The 26,285-nt window shown below is 34.7% G+C and overlaps 1 protein-coding gene across 3 annotated transcripts in view; it reads left to right on the top strand.

The window, feature by feature from the left end:
• ANKRD13C (ankyrin repeat domain 13C) overlaps positions 1-26,285 on the top strand; it is a 133,362-nt gene that overhangs the window by 62,518 nt on the left and 44,559 nt on the right. For all 3 annotated transcript variants that reach the window (XM_037024340.2, XM_073234119.1, XM_037024339.2), the window contains 4 exons: positions 3,983-4,068; positions 5,248-5,293; positions 21,798-21,864; positions 25,982-26,126. In XM_037024340.2, coding sequence (XP_036880235.2) covers positions 3,983-4,068; positions 5,248-5,293; positions 21,798-21,864; positions 25,982-26,126 — 344 coding nt within the window. The remainder of the gene's footprint in view (positions 1-3,982; positions 4,069-5,247; positions 5,294-21,797; positions 21,865-25,981; positions 26,127-26,285) is intronic.

The following is a 26,285-nucleotide window of genomic DNA, read 5'->3' as shown; positions in this document are numbered from 1 at the left end:
TGTAAGTGCTGTGAGAACTTAAGTCGTGTAGAGGTATCTTATACATCCTTTTATCTGTGGCTCCTAGAACAGTGCTTGGCACATACATTTTTTTTTTCAGTGAATTAATGCAGAAATGAATAAAAAATGCACAGAAAATTTGAGACTAATCAAGAATTAAAATTTTTCTGAAAGTGTTGTATTAGGTTTTTATTTACTATAACTCTCCTGAGTTGTTCAAAAGTTTATATATTTTTTATAAGAAAGTAATAACACTCATAGTAGAAAATTAGGAAGTTATAGAAAAAAAGGATACAATTTTACAATTTTACCCTGAGATAGCTTTAATATTTTGTTACATTTTCTTTTAGTTTCCTTTTCTGTTCATATTACTCTCCTAAAAGCCCTTTAAAAATTTCCGTTCTTGGAATGAAGACCAAAATCTCTGACTTGGTTTATAAGATCCATTATCTTAGTGTTACTTTTTCCCTTTCTGTCCTTATATTGTTCTTTCCACATGGCTTTCTGTCTTCAGCTCTGCTGACCTCTCCTACTCACACATCCTTCCTCCTTGGCCCTATTTCCTTACAGTTCCTCAGATCTCAGCTCAAGGAAGTCTTCTCTGCCCACATACTATGTCAGAACTCTTATCTGTCACTTCCATTAGGCAGTAAGTTGCAGTAGGGCAGGATTGTTTATTTATCTTTTAAGTACCTACCAGATACCTCAGAAACATAGAAGGGATGTGCCATTAGCTCTGACACTGATGTATTCATCCTAGATGAGGGGACAGAGACCAGTGAATATTCTGCTATGTTATGTAGTATTTTTAAAGTATTAGGGGGAAGCAGATGAGGGGGAAAGTAATTCTGGTTTTGGCAAGGTGTTTGGCTATTTGAGCTGAGTCTCAAAGAATTTTAGGAGTTAATAAGGTATGTAAAGACACTGTAGTCTGTGGGAGCAGAATGTGTATAAAGCATGGAAATGCAAAAAATAGCAAACCATATTTTAGAGAATGACGTGTATTTCAGTGTGGCTCTGTACAAGAGGTTACGTGGCAAATGTGAATGAAGGGGTGAAGAGCACTTTTGGGTGATGCAGTTGTAATTGCAAAGGGGCTACACTGAGATCTGCTTGATGTGCCATTTAAGGTTTTAATCTCAATGTCCAGTCACTGCAAAACCCAGAAGACTTCAGGGCAGAGATTGACATTATTAGATGTCAGGCCTGAATATTTTAAATTGAAGAGGGAGGCAAAAGATTTTTAGAAAAGAAACCTCTCTATAACAAACATGGTAAGATTGACTTAAAAAGAGAGTGTTTAGAGAAGGGATAGATTAGAAATATAGTTAAATGAAAACATTCACAGTGGTTGATTATCTCTTGGACATGGGTATTGATAGAAGGATTCAGAGTAACTCCAAGGTCTCTATTATGGATTAATCATAATTTCATTAATTAATTGATGTATGAAATATAGCAGGAAGAACAGTGTGGGATTTAATTAATTTGGTGTTAAATTTGTTGAGTTTGAGTCATTTGTAATACATCTGGGCAGAACTATCCAAGTAGGAAATTATTAGACTGGAGTGTTGGAATGAAGTGATGAGTAGAAGATACATATTTAGGTGGTATTTGGAGCAGTAGGGTATAGTTCCAAAAGCTGTCGGCACAACAGCTGAAAACTTTACAAGTACTTTATGTGAAAGAAGGAAAGAGAAAGTAAAATTAGCTGTTTATTGTAGTTCTTCATTTGAGTCTGGGTATGAATTCTATCTAATACCATCCAAATCCTCAATAGCTAATTTTATCTTCATTATTATCAGTGTTAATAAGATTCTTACAGTGTGTGAATACAAATGTTGATCCTCCAAAACATACTACTAATTTTGTATAATTGCGTTCTGGATATTTGTCTCCGCTTCCATAAGAAAGTTTGAGTTGATGTTATTTTTTAATGTGAAATCTCATAGAGCAAAAGTCTCTGCATATATTCCTGTGCTATATATATAGATGTTGTCACTACTTTTTAAATAATGTTTGGTCATGTAAATGTAAGTTTCTCTTATTTACTGAATGCCTTCAATCACTTACCAATAGTTCTAAAGTTGATGAAAAATAAGTGGCTTCTGCTTTTTATTGAGATAAGCTTTTCTATGTAGGAATTCTTTCCATTCACAGTCTATTTCAATTTGAAGGCAAGGTAGAGTGAATAAAGATTTATTTAAATATTTAAGCCTATAGTGGAAGAGGATTATCAAAAGAATTCTACATTTTGGTATGGCTTTAATATTAAAGTAGAATATTAGTGAACATGAAGGTTTGACAAGTTCATATAAAATGAAATCTGTAAAAAACTTTAATGATGATCTAGGCCATTGGTTCTCAGACTATTTGGATTTTGCAGACCAGAAGCAAATTTTATTTGATGATTGATGTATGGTAGCTTTCTCATTTTTTAGTGTATAAGAAATTCAAAAAAAGATAACTATTTTCTTCTGTGATCATTTCACTGAAAAAAGACATTTTGAAACCTAGAACAGTAGCAAGAATAATTCTTAAATTGAAAACAGTATATAATTTATAAAGAAAGAAACCCAACTTGGTTTCCAGTTTTTTTGTTTTGCAGTATATCACTGGAAACTTGAACAACTGGGCACTGAAATGTAGCCTTGTATTTGAGAACTACGGATGTAAGCCACAGAGCCTGGGTATAACTGAGACTAGGTCCCATGTTCCCTGGCTTTTAGGTCTCAGCCTGTTCTATTCCAAAATACTGTTAGTGATTTAAACATTACTCTTTGAATTTTGTCTTTTTAAAATACATTGATCTAAAAATATCTTTTTTCATATTCTCTGGGCTTTTCTTGGTTTGGCCTGTGTGGACAAAATAAATCTTGTCCAAGCTTTCACTACCATTTTATTTCTATTTCTTTTTTTGTCTTTCACCCAATGCTTCTGTATTCCATGTAAGGTTTTAAGTAGTTTATAAGAATGCATACTATAAAATAGTAAAGATAATACTGTTTTTGTGTATATGTATACATATTTATGTATATTAAAAGTAAGTGTGTCAGGATCAGGAGGAAATCAGCATGTACTGATGTATACTTTTTTTCAATGTACATTTTCCCATCTTATCTTTTACCAGGCTTATTCATTCAAGTCTAATATTTTCCCTTATTTCAATAAATGTTAGAAATTGATTGGTTTTTGCTAGCCAGTTTTAGACCTTAATTCAAATATATCAAAATTATATTTACCTAATTACAGGCACAATATGTCAGCAATTTATATTGAGCCTTTATAGTAACTCCATGTAGTAGATTTTACTTTATTCTTAAGAAATGAAAGAAAAGAAACCGAGTAGGGAAATTGAGTAACTTGTCCACTTTTATACATAGCTAATAAGTAGGGAAGCCGGTGTCTGCACTTAGGGAATATGTCTAAATCTTAAATTGTGAACTATGAGAAAACACTACAGAGGGATTCAGGTTTTATTAGATGCAGAAATTCTTTTCATAGAATAGGATTCATTTTTGTATGTTTTTATGCTGTGTTGGTGGTGTGTTGAGAGCACAACCTCTAGTGAAAAAAGAGCAGATGCACCTGGTAACAATGGTAGATAATTACATTTTTTGAAAAGTAGTATCGAGTGGGATTTTTGAGATCTGTCTTTGAGACCTTTTTTTAGATCACTGTTAAAAGAGGACAATGCATGTTCTAACTGAGATTGGTAATCTTGGTTCAGTCACATAAATTCTTACTGATAATTAAAAACTGGGAAAACCTCTGTGAATATAAGTTGATATTGAGGTATCTCTTGTCAATTTTCCTTGGGGATTATAACAGTTTTATTAAATTTATTAACTTTGTATAATAAGCCAGTGGTATTTTCTAGCATGATGAATTTTTTTAATAGTTTTTTTTACTAAGGTATAATTGGCAATTTAGTATGTTGAAATTTATTTTAAATTAAACAAATTTTTTACTCAAACTTTAGTTACAGCTCTTTTAAGGAAGCTTAAGCAGCAATCCAGGGAAAGTGTTGAAGAAAAACGACCTCGATTATTAAAAGCCCTGAAAGAGGTAGGCTATATTTCTTTGTCAGTTGCACCTAAAAAGTAACTGTAAGTGTACATTTAAGCATTTTTAATGTAGTCTAATCTCTCACTGATAATTAAGGGTCAAGAAATGGTAAAACTCCTGCTCAAATTAAGCAATAATGACATATCAAAATACTCTTATTTGTAATGTATAGAAAGCATAATTTATTTTGAATTAGCAAGGCAGATAAAGAAATATTGCATTCAGCAAAGTAGTTAAGAACTCTAAGAAAAAAATAAGGTAAGTCATTATGACAGTAATTTTCCTTTCAATTTTGGATTAGAAGATCTCTAAGAGCTAAAGAAGCTACTACTGCTTGGCAGGAGCCACATTTTCTTTCTATAACCAACTCTTTGTATTACCTTATGATGGTAAGAGCTGGGTGTGCTGGCACAAAAGGGGAGAGAGGTTTGTTTTCTGTTTTTCCATTCTTCTGTAATTTTGATACCTGAAAGAATTGTAGGAAAAAGATAGACCTATCATGATGACTATCTTCTCTTAGGTATGCTTTAAAAAAAAAAATCTTGAGATAAATTTTTTTTTAGAATATTTGGTAATAATAGTTCCCTGAATAGTTATAATCTTTGATGTTCAGTTTCTAACTCTTGAAATACAAATTTTCTCTATACATCTCATATGATGACATTTCAGATTTATAAGTAAACTTGTTATCACTTTACAGAAAAAAAATTTTTTTTTTTTACAAAAAATGTTATCACAGTGGGTCATTTTGTTAGACTGACTAGTATGGTATGAGAGTACACCAATAATCATTTTAGGAGTCATGTTTTATAACATTTTAAAGTTATTAACTTTTTATAGTAATACTATTTTGGTTATGCTGAGAATTGCAGTATGCAAATTAAATGCCTGTCAGTATCAGATATGTGCCTATGTGATTAAAATGTTCTTGTAAAATCTACAGTGGTCCATATTTTCCTTTGTAGACAAGTTTAGTTAATAATGTATGCTATTACAATATTTCATTTTAAGTAATAACCATATTTTTTGTTCTTTCTCCAACTCTAAATATCAAAATTGTTTCTTATTCCTGTCTATAGGCCTTTAATTATAACAGATTTTTTTAAAGCCAAATATTAAGTAGACATAACAGTTATTAACTAAGGTGCATTCAGTAATTATTCATATTTCATTTTTCAGCTAGGTGACTTTTATCTAGAACTTCACTGGGATTTTCAAAGCTGGGGTAAGAGTGTGCTGTGTTTTACTATAAAATATGTATGCATGCATAAATAAATGAGTGCAAAAATAAATATATAGAAATGTTAATGCAACAAATTTGATACTTGCTCTAAAGAAAATTAAATAATTTTCATTACTTTGACTATAATGGTTATAAAGCTATGTAGTAATACTTAATTATCCCAACCTGATTAGTAACTTTGATAATTCTTATTTTTAAGATTGAAAATTGCCCTATTTTTTTAAGGAAAATACAAGTTTATGGATTACAATAATTTAATATAAGGAATTTTCAGAGGGAAGAGAAAATAATGATGAGATTATTAGATTACTAAGTTTAAAGAAGTTCAAAATATAATTCTTAGACCCTTGAATGTGAAAAATTTGGTTAACATTATTTGGTTTTGTGTATTATATCATCTTTGCAGTTATTTTTGCCACTTTCATTGCATACTTTATAGCCACTGTCTTAATATACTGTTTAGTTGTACACTGTTCCAATTACTTTTTTTTTTTTTTTTTGAGAGGGCATCTCCCATATTTATTGATTAAATGGTTGTTAACAGTTAACAACAATAAAATTCTGTACAGGGGACTCAATGCACAATCATTAGTCTACCCCAAGCCTAATTCTCATCAGTCTCTGATCTTCTGAAGCACAATGAACAAGTTCTTACATGGTGAACAAATTCTTACATAGTGAATAAGTTCTTACTTGGTGAACAGTACAAGGGCAGTCATCACAGAAACTTTCAGTTTTGATCACGCATTATGAACTATAAACAATCAGGTCAGATATGAATACTCGTTTGATTTTTATACTTGATTTATATGTGAATCTCACATTTCTCCCTTATTATTATTATTATTACTATTTTTAATAAAATGCTGAAGTGGTAGGTAGATGCAAGATAAAGTTAGAAAATATAGTTTAGTGCTGTAAGAAAGCAAATGTAGATGACCAGGTGTGTGCCTATAGGCTAAGTATTAATTCAAGCTAGACAAGGGCAACAAAACATCCATGGTGCAGAAGATGTCTCTCAAAACAGGGGGGGTGACATTCTAAGCCTCACCTCTGTTGATCCCCAGTTTCTCACCTGATGGCCCCCCTGCGGCTGTGCCTGTCTTAGGTTGTTCCTCCCTTGAGGAATCTTACCCGTCTCTGGCTAACCAGTCATCTTCCGGGGCCATACAGGGAAATGTAAAGTTGGTAAGAGAGAGAAGAAATATTGTTTGAAAAGGTTAGCTTTTTACTTCTTTGCAGATTTATGCCCTGTGGCTTCTATGCCCAGCATTTGTCTTGAGGTATCTTTACCAATTGGAAGAATTATGATACTCGGTAAACTTGATATGAGGCACAGATTCTATTTAAGGGTTGTAATTAGGAAGGAAGAAGAAAAGCTATAGAAGTAGCAGACGGAAGAAAACATGGGAAGATTGGTTATTTCTTTCTTTTTTTTTTTTTAGATAATAATTTTTTATTGATGGGTAGTACACACAGTATTACATTAGTTTCAGGTGTACAACACAGTGATTGAACATTTATATACATGATAATTCTAGGTACCAGCTATCACCATACCAAGTTGTTACAATATTTTGACTATATTCCTTACGCTATACATTACATCACAGTTACTTATTTATTTTACAATTGGAAGTGTGTACTTTTTTTTTTTTTTTTTTTGTGAGGGCATCTCTCCTATTTATTGATCAAATGGTTGTTAACAATAAAATTCTGTATAGGGGACTCAATGCTCAATTATAATCATTAATCCACCCCAAGCCTAATTTTCATCAGTCTCCAATCTTCTGAAGCATAACGAACAAGTTCTTACATGGAGACAAATTATTACATAGTGAATAAGTTACATGGTGAATAGTACAAGGGCAGTCATCACAGAAACTTTCAGTTTTGATCATGCATTATGAACTATAAACAGTCAGTTCAAATATGAATATTCGTTTGATTTTTATACTTGATTTATATGTGGATATCACATTTCTCTATTATTATTATTTTTAATAAAATGCTGAAGTGGTAGGTAGATGCAAGATAAAGGTAGAAAACATAGTTTAGTGTTGTAAGAGAGCAAATGTAGATGGTCAGGTGTGTGCCTGTAGACTATTTGTTAATCCAAGCTAGACAAGGGCCATAAAATATCCACAGATGCAGCAGATTTCTCTCAGAATGGGGGCGGGGAGGTTCTAAGCCTCACCTCTGTTGATCCCCAATTTCTCACCTGATGGCCCCCTGCGACTGTGCCTGTCTTAGGTTGTTCCTCCCTTGAGGAATCTTACCCGTCTCTAGCTAACCGGTCATCTTCCGGGGCCATACAGGGAAATGTAAAGTTGGTAAGTGAGAGAGAAGCCTTATTGTTTGAAAAGGTTAGTTTTTTACTTCTTTCATATTTATGCCCTGTGGCTTCTATGCCCAGCATTTGTCTTGAGGTATCTTTACCACTTGGAAGAATTGTGATACACGGTAAATTCAATATGAGGCACGAATTCTATTTATGGGTTGTAATTAGGAAGGAAGAAGAAAAGCTATAGAAGTAGCAGGCGGAAGAAAACATGGGAGGATTGATTATTTCTTTGACATATCTTCTTGTAGAGTAACTTAAGCATGTATAGGTTTTAAACTACTAATTAAATTGTGCACACACATTAACATAATAGGAATACAGTTACATAACCAAAGCATACCTATACTTACCAGCCATCTCCAGTGAAACCAAGAAAACCAGTTAGGCATCCTAAGCATTTGTGTAAACTTATCTATGATATGGTGGATATTGTCCAACTGAACTTGAACAGTCTGAGAGAAATCAGACAATTTAAAACAACACATTCCTGGGAACTGTTCACATCCCATATGTTCTTTTAACAGTCGGTAGTCTGTAGTCTCAAGATTTTGGAGCACTGCAACTTGCACTTCTCCTAATTCTTGGTTGAGTTCCAACAGTATAGATCCAGTCAAATTTGTTATTTTACTGTATGCACAAGCCAGCTTAGATATCTCCCCCTTCATTCCAATGGCAATTCCAGGAACCAGTGGGGTGAATGCAGCTATAACTGCAACAGCACCAGGATTTTTGTTGACGTTTTTTGATGATCATCTTCTGGAATGACGCTTCCAGAGTATGTTGATGTTAGAACTTCTTCTTCATATCGTATCTTAGTTCGTTTCTTGGGTAGCCAAATTAGACTTTAATCCTCTGTATAGACACGAACAGACTCTTTGCCCACACTTTGATATGCCCTTTATGCCATTGTGAAGAACTTATTGGAGGTCACCACACAGGAACTACTTTTTTTTTTTATAAGAGAAAAGAATATTATTAGAAAAATGTACTTCCATAGCTGATCATCTGACACCCTTTAAATGATCAAAATTAAGGATATTTAAAGCATGCATTAATCATTGATTTACAGTTACTTTTATCCTATCAGGGAGTAATCCCCCTTTCTTTTTTTTTTGTTATCAGTTATCATTAATCTGCAATTACATGAAGAATATTATGTTTACTAGGCTCTCCCCTATACCAGGTCCCCCCTATAAAGCCCTTTATAGTCACTGTCCATCAACCTAGCAAAATGCTGTAGAATCACTACTTGTCTTCTCTGTGTTGTACAGCCCTCCCCTTTCTCCCACCCCCTCTGTTCTGCATGCTAATCTTAATACCGCCCTTCGCCTTCCCCCCCCCCTTATCCCTCCCTACCCACCCATCCTCCCCAGTCCCTTTCCCTTTGTTACCTGTCAGTCCATTCTTGGGTTCTGTGATTCTGCTGCTGTTTTGTTCCTTCAGTTTTTCCTTTGTTCTTATACTCCACAGATGAGTGGAATCATTTGGTATTTCTCTTTCTCAGCTTGGCTTATTTCACTGAGCATAATACCCTCTAGCTCCATCCATGTTGTTGCAAATGGTAGGATTTGTTTTCTTCTTATGCCTGAGTAATATTCCATTGTGTGTATGTACCACATCTTCTTTATCCATTCATCTACTGATGGACACTTAGGTTGCTTCCGATTCTTGGCTATTGTAAATAGTGCTGCAATATACATAGGGGTGCATCTGTCTTTTTCAAACTTGAGTGCTGCGTTCTTAGGGTAAATTCCTAGGAGTGGAATTCCTGGGTCAAATGGTAAGTTTATTTTGAGCATTTCGAGGAACCTCCATACTGGTTTCCACAATGGTTGAACTAACTTACATTCCCACCAGCAGTGTAGGAGGGTTCCCCTTTCTCCACAGCCTCACCAACATTTGTTGTTTGTCTTTTGGATGGCAGCTATCCTTACTGGTGTGAGGTGATACCTCATTGTAGTTTTAATTGGCATTTCTCTGATAATTAGCGATGTGGAGCATCTTTTCATGTGTCTGTTGGCCATCTGTATTTCTTTTTTAGAGAACTGTCTGTTCAGTTCCTCTGCCCATTTTTTAATTGGGTTATTTGTTTTTTGTTTGTTGAGGCGTGTGAGCTCTTTATATATTCTGGACGTCAAGCCTTTATCGGATCTGTCATTATCAAATATATTCTCCCATACTGTAGGTTTCCTTTTTGTTCTATTGATGGTGTCTTTTGCTGTACAGAAGCTTTTCAGCTTAATATAGTCCCACTTGTTCATTTTTGCTGTTGTTTTCCTTGCCCGGGGAGATATCTTCAAGAAGAGGTCACTCATGTTTATGTCTAAAAGGTTTTTGCCTATGTTTTTTTCTAAGAGTTTTATGGTTTCATGACTTACTTTCAGGTCTTTGATCCATTTTTAATTTACTTTTGTGTATGGGGTTAGGCAGTGGTCCAGTTTCATTCTCCTACATGTAGCTGTCCAGTTTTGCCAGCACCATCTGTTGAAGAGAATGTCATTTTCCCATTGTATGTCCATGACTCCTTTATTGAATATTAATTGACCATATATGTTTGGGTGAATGTCTGGAGTCTCTAATCTGTTCCACTGGTCTGTGGCTCTGTTCTTGTGCCAGTACCAAATTGTCTTGATTACTATGGCTTTGTAGTAGAGCTTGAAGTTGAGGTGTGAGATCCCCCTACTTTATTCTTCTTTCTCAGGATTGCTTTGGCTATTTGGGGTCTTTGGTGTTTCCATATGAATTTTTTAATTATTTGTTCTAGTTCATTGAAGTGTTCCAATTACTTTTGAAAGACCTTAATTCCTAAATATTTTGCAATCATTTATTGATTTACCTTAACAAAGTAAGTTTCTCTCCTCCCTATTTTAAACATGAGTCCTCTTAATGAGATAACCTTGAGGTCCAGATAGGAAGTCTGATCCTAGGGACATCTAAGTAACTAAACACTACCAAAAGAACTAAATTCTGTTCTGTTTTGTTTTTTTAAAGATTTTTGTAATTTCCATATAGGTGTTTGGATATAAAGAATCTTACATGTATTTTTAAAGCATCTGAATTAATTTTTGTGATGTAAAGATATTTGAATGCTTGGTGACATTTACTCCCTAAATCATAGAAATAAATTATAAAATAATCATAAAAATAAATCAGATACTGACAACTATAGAAACCACTGTTAATGTTCCCTGTGGATACTTTAACACCCCTCCCAATGCTTACGAATGTGTGTGTATATATACACACAAATACATTACATATGAGAATATGTATCCTCACATTAGTGTTTTTAATGGGTTCATACTCTTATATCATTATGTAATTTCTCATTTTTATTCAATATATCATAGACATCTTACCATATTAAATCATGAAGAAGTATTTTAATGGCTGCAAAATACTGTATAGCGTGGATGATTAAGACTTCCCTAGTATTTTTAATCTCCAAATGTAAATTTTTATCCCTAAATGTAATCAGTTCTAGAATTCTAGCTCATCATTCTAGTTTTGTCCCATCAAAATCACACATGATATCATTACTCTGATAGGCCTACCTTGCCTTTATGCCTCATATATCATTCAGAAGCCCCAGCTTCCTAGAACATCAAGAGAAAGAAAGGTTTGTAATAGTTTTTATAATAAAAGAGCTCAAAATAGTACTGGTCTAAAGCCTGAATACTATTTTTTCCATCTGCAGAAACCCCAGTCCTACTTGATTATCCTAATCTGAGGTTGTCCTTTGATTATGTTGGCTCTTTAACTGATTCTGTTAGTAATTGTTAGGAGTTTGAATTCTAAAAATAATCAGTTTATTTTTCTGAGAAAAGTGTTTTAAAGTATTTTTAAAGTGAATTTTCAGCCATATGAAGAAATAGAAATGAATATAATCACTCCTGAAACTGGCCATATATCTAAAATTATAAACATATTATAAACATTGCATAATCAAATTCATGATGCAACCACTGAGGTACTGTTAAAAGTAACTGCTTTTTTGAAAACTTGACGTTGCTCAAAAAAGTAGGGACATCTGTTTCATTGTTGATAAAGGATTTGCACCCGCTTGATGGTTGGTTGTCATAGTAAATCTAAAGACGAAACTCATTGGCTAGATTTAGTTTAGATATGTTGGATTAAAAAACACTGGATAATCCCTATTCTTGATTCAATTATCAAGCTTTTTTCTAGAGTTTAGGTATGTTTCTTCCCCCTCTCAAAACCCTGCATATTAAACAAACAAACAAACAAACAAAAACAGGCAATGTAGAAATAAAGGAAAGCTAAAAATTATTGAGATCTAGTGTTAAGTTTAATTTAGGGGTAGTGGAACAATGAGATAGCACCTTACATCAGTCAGAATGGCTAAAATCAAAAAAATAAGAAATATGTGTTGGCTAGGTTGTGGAGAAAAGGGAACCCTCATATACTGTTGGTGGGGATATAAATTGGTGCAGCCATTATGGAAAACAGTATGGAGGCTTCTCAAAAAACTAAAAATTGAAATACCATACAACCCAGAAACTCCACTTATGGGAATTTACCCAAAGAAACAAAATCACTAATATGAAAAGATACATGCTCTGCTGTGTTTATCACAGCGTTATTTACAATAGCCAAGATGTGGAAGCAACCTAAGTGTCCACTGATAGATGAATGGAAAACAATGGTGTGGTACATACAAGCAATGGAATAATACTCAGCCATTAAAAATGAATGGGCTCTTGCCATTTGTGACAAAATAGATGGACTAGAGGTATTATGCTAAGTGAAAGAAGTCAGACAGAAAAAAGACAAATACTGTATGATTTACTTAAATGTGGAATCTAGATATCAAAACAAACAAAACAAACATTTTCTTGATTTTTTAAAGCATTTTAATGTAGATACATACTTTTGAAGGAAGCTGTTTATGTACTGTAAAGTATTAATTCAGTATCATAATCACAACTTCAATTTTAGCATTGTGCATAGCATATTTCAACAGAAAAATCAGTAGCTTTAAAAAGTTTTTTTCATAATCTGCAGAGTATCTATTCTGTATTTGGGGCTGTTATTTGCATACTATAGACAGAAAACGTTATGCTTAGAAACTCTTCCTAAAATGAGGGAGTAAGTGATAGCAAAACCAAAATTAAAATTTAGAGACTTTGTTTTTCAGTTTAGTGTATTATGCTACCTTTGGAATGCTGTGTTTGACTGTCAGATTATGCTTATAAATATATATATATATATAGAGAGAATAGTATCTTAATTGTTTAGTTTACATAAGGAGGTAAAAGTCATTACAGAATTGGGAAAATGCAAATTGCTGTGTTTTTGGAATTCATTAAGATCTAACAGAAATCGTTTTTTTTTTTTTGAGAGGGCATCTCTCATATTTATTGATCAAATGTTAACAACAATAACATTCTGTATAGGGGGGTCAATGCTCAATGCATAATCATTAATCCATCTCAAGCCTAGTTCTCATCAGTCTCCAATCTTCTGAAGCATAACGAACAAGTTCTTAGATAGTGAACAAATTCTTACATAGTGAATAAGTTCTTACATGGTGAACAGTACAAGGGCATTCATCACGGAAACTTTCGGTTCTGATCACGCAATCAGGTCAAATATGAATATTCATTTGATTTTTATACTTGATTTATATGTGGATCCCACATTTCTCCCTTTATTATTATTATTATTTTTTTTTAATAAAATGCTGAAGTGGTAGGTAGATGCAAGATAAAGGTAGAAAACATAGTTTAGTGTTGTAAGAGAGCAATTGTAGATGATCATCTGTGTGCCTGTAGACTATGTGCTAATCTGAGCTAGACAAGGGCAATAAAACATCCACGGATGCAGAAGATTTCTCTCAAAGTAGGGGGGATGAGGTTCTGAGCCTCACCTCTGTTGATCCCCAATTTCTCACCTGATGACCCCCCTGCGACTGTGCCTGTCTTAGGTTGTTCCTCCCTTGAGGAAACTTACCCGTCTCTGGCTAACCAGTTATCTTCCGGGGCCATACAGGGAAATGTAAAGTTGGTAAGTGAGAGAGAAGCCATATTGTTTGAAAAGGTTAGCTTTTTACTTCTTTGCAGATTTATGCCCTGTGGCTTCTATGCCCAGCATTTGTCTCGAGGTATCTTTACCACCTGGAGGAATTATCTCGGTAAATTCGATATGAGGCACGAATTCTATTTAAGGGTTGTAATTAGGAAGGAAGAAGACAAGCTATAGAGGTAGCATATGGGAGGATTGATTATTTCTTTGACATATCTTCTTGTAGAGTACCTTAAGTATGTATAGGTTTTAAACTACTAACTAATTTGCACACACATATTAACATAATAGGAATATGGTGACATAAACAAAGCAAATCTACAATTACCATTCATCTCCAGTGAAGCCAAGAAAACCATTTAGGCACCCTAGGCATTTGTGAAAATTTGTCTATGATATGATGGATATTGTCCAACTGTACTTGAACAGTCTGAGAGAAATCAGACAAATTAATGCAGCCCATTTCTGGGATCTGTTCACATCCCATATATTCTTTTAACCGTAGATAGTCTATAGTCATAAGATTTTGGAGCGCTACAACTTGCACCCCTCCCAACTCCTGGTTGAGTTCCAACAGTACAGATTCGGTCAAATTCGTTGTCTCACTGTATGCACATGCCAGCCTAGACATCTCCCTCCTCATTCCAATGGCAAGTCCAGGAAACGGTGGGGTGGACCCAGCCACAACCACAGCATTGCCCAGATCCCTGTGGAGGCTTTTTGATGATCATCCCCCGGCACGAGTCCTCCAGAGTGCTGATGCCGGAAGCTCCTCCTCATATCGTATCTTAGTTCATTTTCTGGGTATCCAAGCAAGGCCTTGATCTTCTGCCTAGAAACAAACAGACCCTTTGCCCCCACTTTGACATGCCCTCTATACCACTGTGCAGAACTCATTGGAGGTCAGCACAGAGGGACTGCTTTTTTTTTTTTTTTTATTAAGAGAAAGGAATATTATCAGAAAAGAGTACCTCCATAGCTGATCATCTGACACCCTTTAAGTGATCAACATTAAGGATATTTAAAGCATGCGTTGATCTTTGATTTACCGATAGTTTTATCCTATCAAGGAGTAATCCCCCTTTTCTTTCTTTCTCTCCCTTTTTTTTTTATTCTTTAATCTACACTTACTTGAAGAGTACTATGTTTACTATGCTCTCCCCTATATCAGGTCACCCCTAACAACCACATTACGGTTACTGTCCATCAGCTTAGCAAAATGTTGTAGAATCCCTCCTTGTCCTCTCTGTGTTGTGCAGCCCACTCTCACCTTTCTCCCTCTCCCCCCATGCATGCTAATCTTAATACCCCCTTTCTTATTCCCCCCCTTATCCCTCCCTGCCCACCCATCCTCCCCAGTTCCTTTCCCTTTGGTACCTGTTAGTCCATTTTTGGGTTCTGTAATTCCGCTGCTGTTTTGTTCCTTCAGTTTTTCCTTTGTTCTTATACTCCTCAGATGAGTGAAATCATTTGATATTTCTCTTTCTCCGCTTGGCTTATTTCACTGAGCATAATACTCTCCAGCTCCATCCATGTTGCTGCAAATGGTTGGATTTTTCCACTTCTTATGGCTGAGTAGTATTCCATTGTGTGTATGTACGACATCTTCTTTATTCATTCATCTACCGATGGACATTTAGGTTGCTTCCAATTCTTGGCTATTGTATATAGTGCTGCAATAAACATAGGGGTGCATCTGTCTTTCTCAAACTTGATTGCTGCGTTCTTAGGGTAAATTCCGAGGAGTGGAATTCCTGGGTCAAATGGTAGATCTGTTTTGAGCATTTTGATGAACCTCCAAACTGCTTTCCACAATGGTTGAACTAATTTACATTCCCACCAGCAGTGTAGGAGGGTTCCCCTTTCTCCACAGCCTCACCAACATTTGTTGTTTGTCTTTTGGATGGCAGCTATCCTTACTGGTGTGAGGTGATACCTCCTTGTAGTTTTAATTGGCATTTCTCTGATAATTAGCGATGTGGAGCATCTTTTCATGTGTCTGTTGGCCATCTGTATTTCTTTTTTAGAGAACTGTCTGTTCAGTTCCTCTGCCCATTTTTTAATTGGGTTATTTGTTTTTTGTTTGTTGAGGCGTGTGAGCTCTTTATATATTCTGGACGTCAAGCCTTTATCGGATCTATCATTATCAAATATATTCTCCCATACTGTAGGTTTCCTTTTTGTTCTATTGATGGTGTCTTTTGCTGTACAGAAGCTTTTCAGCTTGATATAGTCCTACTTGTTCACTTCTACTTTTGTTTTCCTTGCCTGGGGAGATATGTTCATGAAGAAGTCACTAATGTTTATGTCCAAGAGATTTTTGCCTATGCTTTTTTCTAAGAGTTTTATGGTTTCATGACTTACATTTAGGTCTTTGATCCATTTTGAGTTTACTTTTGTATATGGGGTCAGACAAAGGTCCAGTTTCATTCTCCTACATGTAGCTGTCCAGTTTTGCCAGCACCATCTGTTGAAGAGACTGTCATTTTGCCATTGTATGTCCATGGCTCCTTTATCAAATATTAATTGGCCATATATGTTTGAGTTAATGTCTGGACTCTCTAATCTGTTCCACTGGTCTCTGGCTCTGTTCTTGTGCCAGTACCAAATTTTCTTGATTACTATGGCTTTATAGTAGAGCTTGAAGTTGGGGAGTGAGATCCCCCCTACTTTATTCTTCTTTCTCAGGATTGCTTTGGCTATTCGGGGTCTTTGGTGTTTCCATATGAATTTTTGAATTACTTGTTCCAGTTCATTGAAGAATGTTGCTGGTAATTTGACAGGGATTGCATCAAATCTGTATATTGCTTTGGGCAGGATGGCCATTTTGACGATACTGTTTCTCTCTAGCCATGAGCATGGGATGAGTTTCCATTTATTAGTGTCCCCTTTAATTTCTCTTAAGAGTGACTTGTAGTTTTCAGAGTATAAGTCTTTCACTTCTTTGGTTAGGTTTATGCCTAGGTATTTTATTCTTTTTGATGCAATGGTGAATGGAATTGTTTTCCTGATTTCTCTTTCTATTGATTCATTGTTAGTGTATAGGAAAGCTACAGATTTTTGTGTGTTAATTTTGTATCCTGCAACTTTGCTGTATTCCGATATCAGTTCTAGTAGTTTTGGAGTGGAGTCTTTAGGGTTTTTTATGTACAGTATCATATCATCTGCAAATAGTGACAGTTTAAGTTCTTCTTTACCAATCTGGATTCCTTGTATTTCTTTGTTTTGTCTGATTGCCGTGGCTAGGACCTCCAGTACTATGTTAAATAACAGTGGGGAGAGTGGGCATCCCTGTCTTGTTCCCAATCTCAGAGGAAATGCTTTCAGCTTCTTGCTGTTCAGTATAATGCTGGCTGTGGGTTTATCATATATGGCCTTTATTATGTTGAGGTACTTGCCCTCTATGCCCATTTTGCTGAGAGTTTTTATCATGAATGGATGTTGAATTTTGTAAATGCTTTTTCATCATCTATGGAGATGATCATGTGGTTTTTGTCTTTCTTTTTGTTGATGTGGTGGATGATGTTGATGGATTTTCGAATGTTGTACCATCCTTGCATCCCTGGGATGAATCCCACTTGGTCATGGTGTATGATCCTTTTGATATATTGTTGAATTCGGTTTGCTAATATTTTATTGAGTATTTTTGCATCTACATTCATCAGGGTTATTGGTCTGTAATTTTCTTTTTTGGTGGGGTCTTTGCCTTGTTTTGGTATTAGGGTGATGTTGACTTCATAGAATGAGTTTGGGAGTATCCCCTCCTCCTCTTCTATTTTTGGAACACTTTAAGGAGAATGGGTATTATGTCTTCTCTGTGTGTCTGATAAAATTTCGAGGTAAATCCGTCTGGCCCCTGGGTTTTGTTCTTTTGTAGTTTTTTGATTACCGTTTCAATTTCTTTGCTCATAATTGGTTTGTTTAACTTTTGTGTTTCTTTCTGTGTCAGTCTTGGAAGGTTGTATTTTTCTAGGAAGTTGTCCATTTCTTCTAGGTTTTCCAGCTTGTTGGCATATAGGTTTTCATAGTAGTCTTTAATAATTCTTTGTATTTCTGTGGGGTCTGTCGTGATTTTTCCATTCTCATTTCTGATTATGTTGATTTGTGTTGATTCTCTTTTTCTCTCAATAAGTTTGGCTAGAGGCTTATCTATTTTGTTTATTTTCTCAATGAACCAGTTCTTCGTGTCATTGATTTTTGCTGTTGTTTTATTCTTCTCAATTTTGTTTATTTCTTCTCTGATCATTATTATGTCCCTCATTCTGCTGACTTTAGGCCTCATTTGTTCTTCTTTTTCCAGTTTCGATAGTTGTGATGTTAGACTATTCATTTGGGATTGTTCTTCCTTCCTCAGGTGTGCCTGGATCGCTATATACTTTTCTCTTAAGACTGCTTTTGCTGCATCCCACAGAAGTTGGGGCTTTGTGTTGTTGTTGTCATTTGTTTCTATATATTCCTTGATCTCTATTTTTATTTGTTCATTGATCCATTGATTATTTTGAAGCATGTTGTTAAGCCTCCATGTGTTTGTGAGCCTTTTTGTTTTCTTTGTAGAATTTATTTCTAGTTTTATACCTTTGTGATCTGAAAAGTTGGTTGGTAGGATTTCAGTCTTTTTTAATTTACTGAGGCTCTTTTTGTGAGCTAGTATGTGGTCTATTCTGGAGAATGTTCCATGTGCACTTGAGAAGAATGTATATCCTGTTGCTTTTGGATGTGGAGTTCTATAGATGTCTGTTAGGTCCATCTCTTCTAGTGTGTTGTTCAATGCCTGTGTGTCCTTACTTATTTTCTGCCCGGTGGATCTATCCTTCGGGGTGAGTGGTGTGTTGAAGTCTCCTAAGATGAATGCATTGCAGTCTATTTCCCTCTTTAGTTCTGTTAGTATTTGTTTCACAAATGCTGGTGCTCCTGTGTTGGGTGCATATATATTTAGAATGGTTATATCCTCTTGTTGGACTGAGCCCTTTATCATTATGTAATGTCCTTCTTTATCTCTTGTTACTTTCTTTGTTTTGAAGTCTATTTTGTCTGATATTAGTTCTGCAACCCCTGCTTTCTTCTCACTGTTGTTTGCCTGAAATATGTTTTTCCATCCTTTGACTTTTAGTTTGTGCTTGTCTGTGGGTTTGAGGTGAGTTTCTTGTAAGGAGCATATAGGTGGGTCTTGCTTTATCTATTCTATTACTCTGTGTCTTTTGATTCGTGCATTAAGTCCATTTACATTTGGGGTGACTATTGAGAGATATGTACTTATTGCCATTGCAGGCTTTAGATTTGTGGTTACCAAAGGTTCAAGGTTAGCTTCTTTAGTATCTTACTGCCTAACTTAGCTCGCTTATTGAGCTGTTATATACACTGTCTGGAGATTCTTTTCTTCTCTCCCTTCTTATTCCTCCTCCTCCATTCTTCATATGTTGTATGTTTTGTTCTGTGCTCTTTTTAGGAGTGCTCCCATCTAGAGCAGTCCCTGTAAGATGCCCTGTAGAGGTGGTTTGTAGGAAGCAAATTCCCTCAGCTTTTGCATGTCTGGGAATTGTTTAATCCTGTCATCATATTTAAATGATAGTCATGCTGGATACAGTATCCTTGGTTCAAGGCCCTTCTGTTTCATTGCATTAAATATATCATGCTATTCTCTTCTGGCCTGTAGGATTTCTGTCGAGAATTCTGATGTTAGCCTGATGGGTTTTCCTTTATAGGTGACCTTTTTCTCTCTAGCTGCCTTTAAAACTCTTTCCTTGTCCTTGATCCTTGCCATTTTAATTACTATGTGTCATGGTGTTGTCCTCCTTGGATCCTTTCTGTTGGGGGTTCTGTGTATTTCCGTGGTCTGTTCGATTATTTCCTCCTCCAGTTTGGGGAAGTTTTCAGCAATTATTTCTTCAAAGAGACTTTATATCCCTTTTCCTCTTTCTTCTTCTTCTTGTACCCCTATAATACGAATATTATTCCTTTGGGTTGGTCACATAGTTCTCTTTGTGTTGTTTCGTTCCTGGAGATCCTTTTATCTCTCTCTATGTCAGCCTCTATACTTCCCTGTTCTCTGGTTTCTATTCCTTCAATGGCCTCTTGCATCTTATCCATTCTGCTTATAAATCCTTCCAGGGATTGTTTCACTTCTGTGATCTCCTTCCTGACATCTGTGATCTCTCTCCATACTTCATCCCATTGCTCTTGCATTTTTCTCTGCATCTCATCCCATTGCTCTTGCATTTTTCTCTGTATCTCTGTCAGCATGTTCATGATTTTTATTTTGAATTCTTTTTCAGGAGGACTGGTTAGGTCTGTCTCCTTCTCAGGTGTTGTCTCTGTGATCTTTGTCTGCCTGTAGTTTTGCCTTTTCATGGTGATAGAGATAGTTTGCAGAGCTGGTACGAGTGACAGCTGAAAGAGCTTTCCTTCTTGTTGGTTTTTGGTCTTCCTCTCCCCCTTTGCGAGGCGCTGGGTTTTCGCAGGTGTGGATGTGGTCTGGATGTTGTCCTGTGTCCTCTGGTCTCTATTTTAGGAAGAATTGTCTTTGTTATATTTTCATAATTCTATTGGTTTTGGGAGGAGAGTTCCTCTGCTCTACTCACGCCCCCATCCTGGCTCCGCCCTCCAGAAATCGTTTTTATTTGATGGTATTTCTTCATTTTTTTTTAAAGCTTTTGCTTCTCAATCCTCAGGCTTCTTATTTTTTCTCAGCATTCCCTTCTTTTCTGATTTTTGCTAAAAAGGTATTGGTACATGATTCTAAATTTCATGTTTGTAGGTTCCCATACTACCTCCAAATTTGTAATAAATTAGTTAATTTATTAAATTAGAGTGCTGTCTTCCAGGTGTCTTTGTCTTGATACACTGAATATTTAAGGACAAGGAAACTGGATCACAGTTAATAGGCATAAAGAAGAGCTTTGATCATTTACATAGATTTATGCTATTATTGCTCTTCTCAACTTCCGTTGTTCCATGTAAGGAAAAATTTTATCAGAAAATGATTTTTTATATTCTTTCGCTAAAGTAACTTAGTTTATATTGCCCTTGGGCATTAAACTTTTCTTATTTTTGTACAATTTAGTGTTTAGGAAACTTTCAATTCTAGAAATACGTTTTTGATTATATTTATTCTAATTTTGTTTTAAATATATTCTAAGTATTAAAAAATACATTGATATTTTGGCAGTATCTTTAATGTTAATTAGAAAATATTGATGCTTTTGAAATGGTTAACTAGAAAACTAGAATTTAATTTTTTCTAAAGTCTTTGTTTCTTTCTAACCCAGGTTGATGTGTTACCCACTTTTAAAACACTAAGTTTGTAAAATACACATGCAATATATTTTTCACATATACACACTTAATATAAGAGGTACATTTGATATGATCTTGATTTCAATAATTTTGAGCTTCACTTTTTTTTTTGAATGTGGTAGTTTTTTATAGTCTGCTATGTAGATTCATTCATCCATAGAATAACTCTTAGTTCCTACAATATGGTGGAAAATAAATAATAAAGAACTATCTGAATATAGCTTGCAAAGTGAATATGAGGAACATTGGAATGTAGAAATCTGTTGGTAAATAGTATGATTCCATTGTATGGGTTTTGAACCTGAGGTACAGTAACCAAGGCCACATATTTGGGATTCAAACTCAAATTTATCTTACTGTAAAAATGTCTGTTTTTCTTATGCACATTACTTCCTGCTGTTTAATCAAATTACTTTTAAAGGATCAGATAGTATCTAGGTCCATCTCATTACCCATTCAAGAGGGTTTGGTTATTATTTAGAATTTTTTATCATCTGTAATAATATCCTGCAATATGTACCCAAGAATAGCATTATACGGACTCTGCTACTCACATATGTGTTGTAGGTAGATGTGTGGGGAATGTGGTGAACCATACAGCAAGTAGAATTAAATAGTAGATAGTCTGAAGTTGCTTAAAATTACTTTATATATTTTTTAAGTTAAATAGAAAAATACTGTTTTAAAGGAAATTATTACAATTTTAGTGAATTCGTGAAATGTTATATCACTCTTAATTAAAAATACTTTAATGTCTCAGAACTTTAGGTGGTTATTTTTTACCTTTTCTCTTTGAAAATACAGTGCCTTTACTTTCCCGAATTCTGCCTTCTGATGCATGTAAAATTTACAAACAAGGTATCAATATCAGGTAAGGTGATTTTATTTAATTTTTTTTAATAGAAAATTGAGAATTAGAAGAAGCTTTTCTTTCTGAGGTAATAGCTTACATTTGGATGTAGAATTTTATAACTTATAGCTTACATTTGGGCGTCGTATTTTATAACTTAAACATGCTGTAGTATATTCATAATAATTTGTCTCATTTGAGACATACTACAGATAAAAAGCCAAAGGTGTAAAATCTTAACTAAAACAGAGATATTATTCAACTGTAGACTATCTAGAAGGCAAACAGAATGAAGATCATGATGTACTACTAAGAATTAAGATGGCCATCTCCCTCATCCTAATTTTAGGGAACAGGGACACCTAAGGAATACAACCCTTACCTTTTATCTCCATCCCTCTCTTACCCTTCTGTCTCCTGGCTAATTCTCCATGCGTCTATCCATTCATCTGTTCAATCCTCTCTCCATTCTACTGAACACTTCAAGATAAATATTAATTTTCTTCTGTTCCCTTTTAAAATAGGAACAGGTATTTGGGTCTGATGGGAAATCTGTTTTATTCATTTCAGAACTGAACTTTTATTGTTCTTTGTATTGTTAGCTTTATATTAACATAGGTATATTTATAAAATACATATATGTAATTAGATATGACTGACTATGCCAATCTTTGTATAGATACACATTTATTAGTTTATTTTTAAATTATATATGTATGTGTATATATGTATTATGTATATATGTGTGGGGGTGTCTAGAACTGAAAATATCTTGAAAGATTATCTCATATAAACTCTTCATTTTATAGATAACAAAGTTCAGAGAGGTGAAGTGATTTTTACTCCCTTTTGCAAATTGATGGCTGAGCCAGGATCTCTGACTTTCTGTCATTTCACACTGTGTCACAGAGCAGACATTTTTAAAAATCAACTCTTTATGAGATTTGTTATACAATATGTTGACTTATAGTGAAGAGATAATCTTTAGTTGGAACTAAGTTCTAGGGTAATTATTCTCAAGCAGTAGAATTTGATTAAGGTAGAAGTTTCTTGGATTTTGTTTTTAAAAAATAACCTGTTCAGTTGTTTCTAATTATGAAAGTGCTCATGCCCATTAAATGCATCATCAGTATAGAAACCTTTGAAAATACAGAAAAGTGCAGAAGAAAAACTAGGAAAGGTTTGATAATGTAGATTTAATTCCATAGCCTATTGTTAGTATTATATTTTGGCCTCATCAAAAAATTATTCATGAATTTAAAAATATTTTAATATGGGTGCTTGCCAAAGGCAGTAGGTAATTTGGGAGAGTAGTATTATCATCCATCTACTGCTTTAAAAAAAGGTTAGTTTTAGTTCTGTTTCATTCTTAGATTTAAGAAAAAAAGGACCTTCATTCTTTGAAAAGATTTTTTCACATTTATATATGACTTTTAAAAGTAAAGTATGATGCATGTTACATAGTAAACATAGGTAATAAAATCAGAAAATGGTTAAAATAGAGTCATGAGAATATGAACCTGAGGGAGAGTAATTGTGTCCGAGAATATAGGTTGAGGGGAAGCTACTGTAGTTTAGCAAGACACTCAAACGTGAGGCTTACATGCTGCTGAAGATGAAGGAGAAATGTAATTAGGTTCTGAAGCTCTCGTTACTAAACAGTGCTTACTGGATTAATGGAGAGGTTGGTTTTTAGGATGTATGGCAAAGGTTTTTGTATGATGACAAGAATCTAAAGAAAAAATTGTTAACATTAAATAAATACTCTGAAATTTGAATGTCATGAGATGATTAGTTCTTTTTTAAAGCATCACTCAAATGAAGCTGAATTTTAAAGAAATCTTTAAAGTTTACCTTTATCTCATGGCAGCCATGTGATCCTTTAAAATACCTTCTCTGGAATCAAGGAGAAAGTAATACTTTAGTAAAAATAGAAAAGCGTGAGCAACTTTATTGTTGAGAGTCCTAACAAATATTTTCACTATTGATAGTTATAAGGTAATGGGTAACTACTGACTGAAATGATCATTGCAAACTTTGCTTCATTTCAGGCTTTTCCTGTCTTAAGACAGGCTGTTTCTTTTTCAGGATTACTTGGCAGTTTTCAACCTTTTATCTCAAAATGAACATTTACTATTCAAATTATGCATTTGTATAAAGAATTTTTTGTTCTTCATGGCTAATTACATGGCAAAAATTGAGAGTTATTTAGGCTTGTAGGCTTAACTCCAAGGACTAGTTAATACATTAAAATACCATCATGATAAATTACATCATTATAAATCATGTGTGATATAGCTTACTAGGCCATATAATATATCAGGAATATTGAAGAAGATGTATTAGATAGTCTTTTGCTTGCAAATTATAAAAAACATGAAATAAAAATTGACTGATTTTAGGTGCAACTAGATCTAAGAACTCAAATGTCACAATGTCAGTTTGTCCTTGTGTCTCTGTCTTTGTCTCTTTGTGCATCTCTTCCCTCACTATGCCCAGCGCCACCCCTTGCAAACCACTACCACTCTCATTCAGGATGGGCAAGAAGAAAATGGAGGCAGAAGACTTGTGGTCCATTTCTTTTCTGTGGGTTTTAGAGTTCCCCGGTGGCTTAAGCTCAAAATCCAACTAGGCCACTTATGTGAAATTATTTGCTCCTTTCTGACACTATCAGTAGCCCTGTATCTTATATAGGTGGGGCCCTGTATAAGCCTTCTTTGAACCCTGGCCTTATTTTCTCTTATGCCACATGTACAAGGGACAATGATGTGTTCATGGTTCAGGTATTTGTAGTACAGTAGCAGGCTACTAGAAGCAGAGCAGGAGCTAGAATTCATCCATAAAGCAGCAGGCAGGATTCACCCCTGCAGGAGTGGTGGGTTTTTTTTAGGGTTTCTTGATTTCATTCTGAAACGTGTGTATATTTTAATACGGCTCAGAAAAGAGCCTCACATACATAGGGTAATGTTCATCCCTGTTGTTCTTCATAAAATTAATAGTATCACCTTCGGTTTTAAAGTTACTAGTTTTGGTGATAAACTATATATAATTCCAGTTATTCTTCTGATGCAGCATTCTGTGTAAGGAAACAAAGCATGCCCACTCAACTTTGCCTACTCTGGGATGAGAGCTGAAAAACCTACAAAGCAATGAATTCTTATTGTTGCTTTAGAAATTCAATATCCAGGGTGTGATCAGCATTCTTAAGAGCTGTGTCAACCCATTTTTTAGTTTAAGGACCCTGTTTTGAATGGCTTGTCAGAGAGATCCTGATGTGGTGATCGCCAAAGCCTTGTACTTTCAAGCACTTCAGAGTATTTGTGAACTTTTCCATTCAGGTATTCTTTCTAGTTTCAGCAGTACTGATTTTGAAATTTATCTGAGACAAACCTATTGGGTTAGAATGTGCCAGGTCTTGATTACCATAGAGCACAATAAACACTCAAGTGTGTTAATCCATGAATATTTGGTTTAGGAATAATCCATAGGGTTTGCAGGCTGTGGAGATGTTGGAAGAGAATGCTAATCTGAATCTGGCAAGTCAAACAGAAAGGCCAAGAATTTGGAGTAAATTAATGCTTTGTCAAGCTGAAGGATAAAGAAAGGTTTGGTACAGATGGTTAGGCGTATGGCACAGACACAGAATAAAGGGACAAGAATGTGGACACAAGTCCTTAATCCAATAATGTGATCCTTCCATTGCCATACCCCTCTTATACACTCTGCTGAGCTTGCAGTATGGTCTTAAAGGGATCAAAGAATGTTAGACAAGTCTGCTTTCCTTTAATGTACTTCTTTGTTGAAGTAACTTTTATGGAGCTGCCTATGGTAAGGTAAGTTGTAGGGAACAATGGTACAGTTAGGAAAAAACTTGACCAATGGGGAAACAGTCTTTTTCTTGCTGGATTAGTGAAATATGTATTCAGAAAAATGAAATAACAGATAAAATGGAATATATATTTAGATATTCTTGATGTTTTTTTTTAATATTTAAAATTCAGCTTTTGCCATAAATTTGACAGAAATATGGTAATTAACATCTTGGTTTCAGTTTAGAAGGAACAAAGATCATGTAATTATTATGGAGTTTTATCAAAAGTTTATTTGTCAGAATTTCTGATCTACCTATCTTTCACAGGCTTGACACTACTCTCATAGACTTTACTGACATGAAGTGCCAACGAGGGGATTTAAGCTTCATTTTCAATGGGGATGCAGCACCCTCTGAATCTTTTGTAGTATTAGACAATGAGCAAAAAGTTTATCAGCGAATACACCATGAGGTGAGCATGTTGTTTTATCAGTATTCCTTTAAATGGTTTAAAAAAAATGTCTATGTATGCAACCAAGCCTCAGTGTAATTGTTTTAAAAGACATAAGGCATAGAGATGGTTTTATTTCCAAAGCTTTCAATTCTATTCTATTAGCTTTTTTTAAAGAAA

This window comes from Manis javanica, chromosome 4 (assembly GCF_040802235.1).
Source record: "Manis javanica isolate MJ-LG chromosome 4, MJ_LKY, whole genome shotgun sequence".
Taxonomy (NCBI): Eukaryota; Metazoa; Chordata; class Mammalia; order Pholidota; family Manidae; genus Manis; species Manis javanica.
Note: the sequence above shows the minus strand (reverse complement) of the source record. Positions and strands in the feature narration are given on the sequence as shown.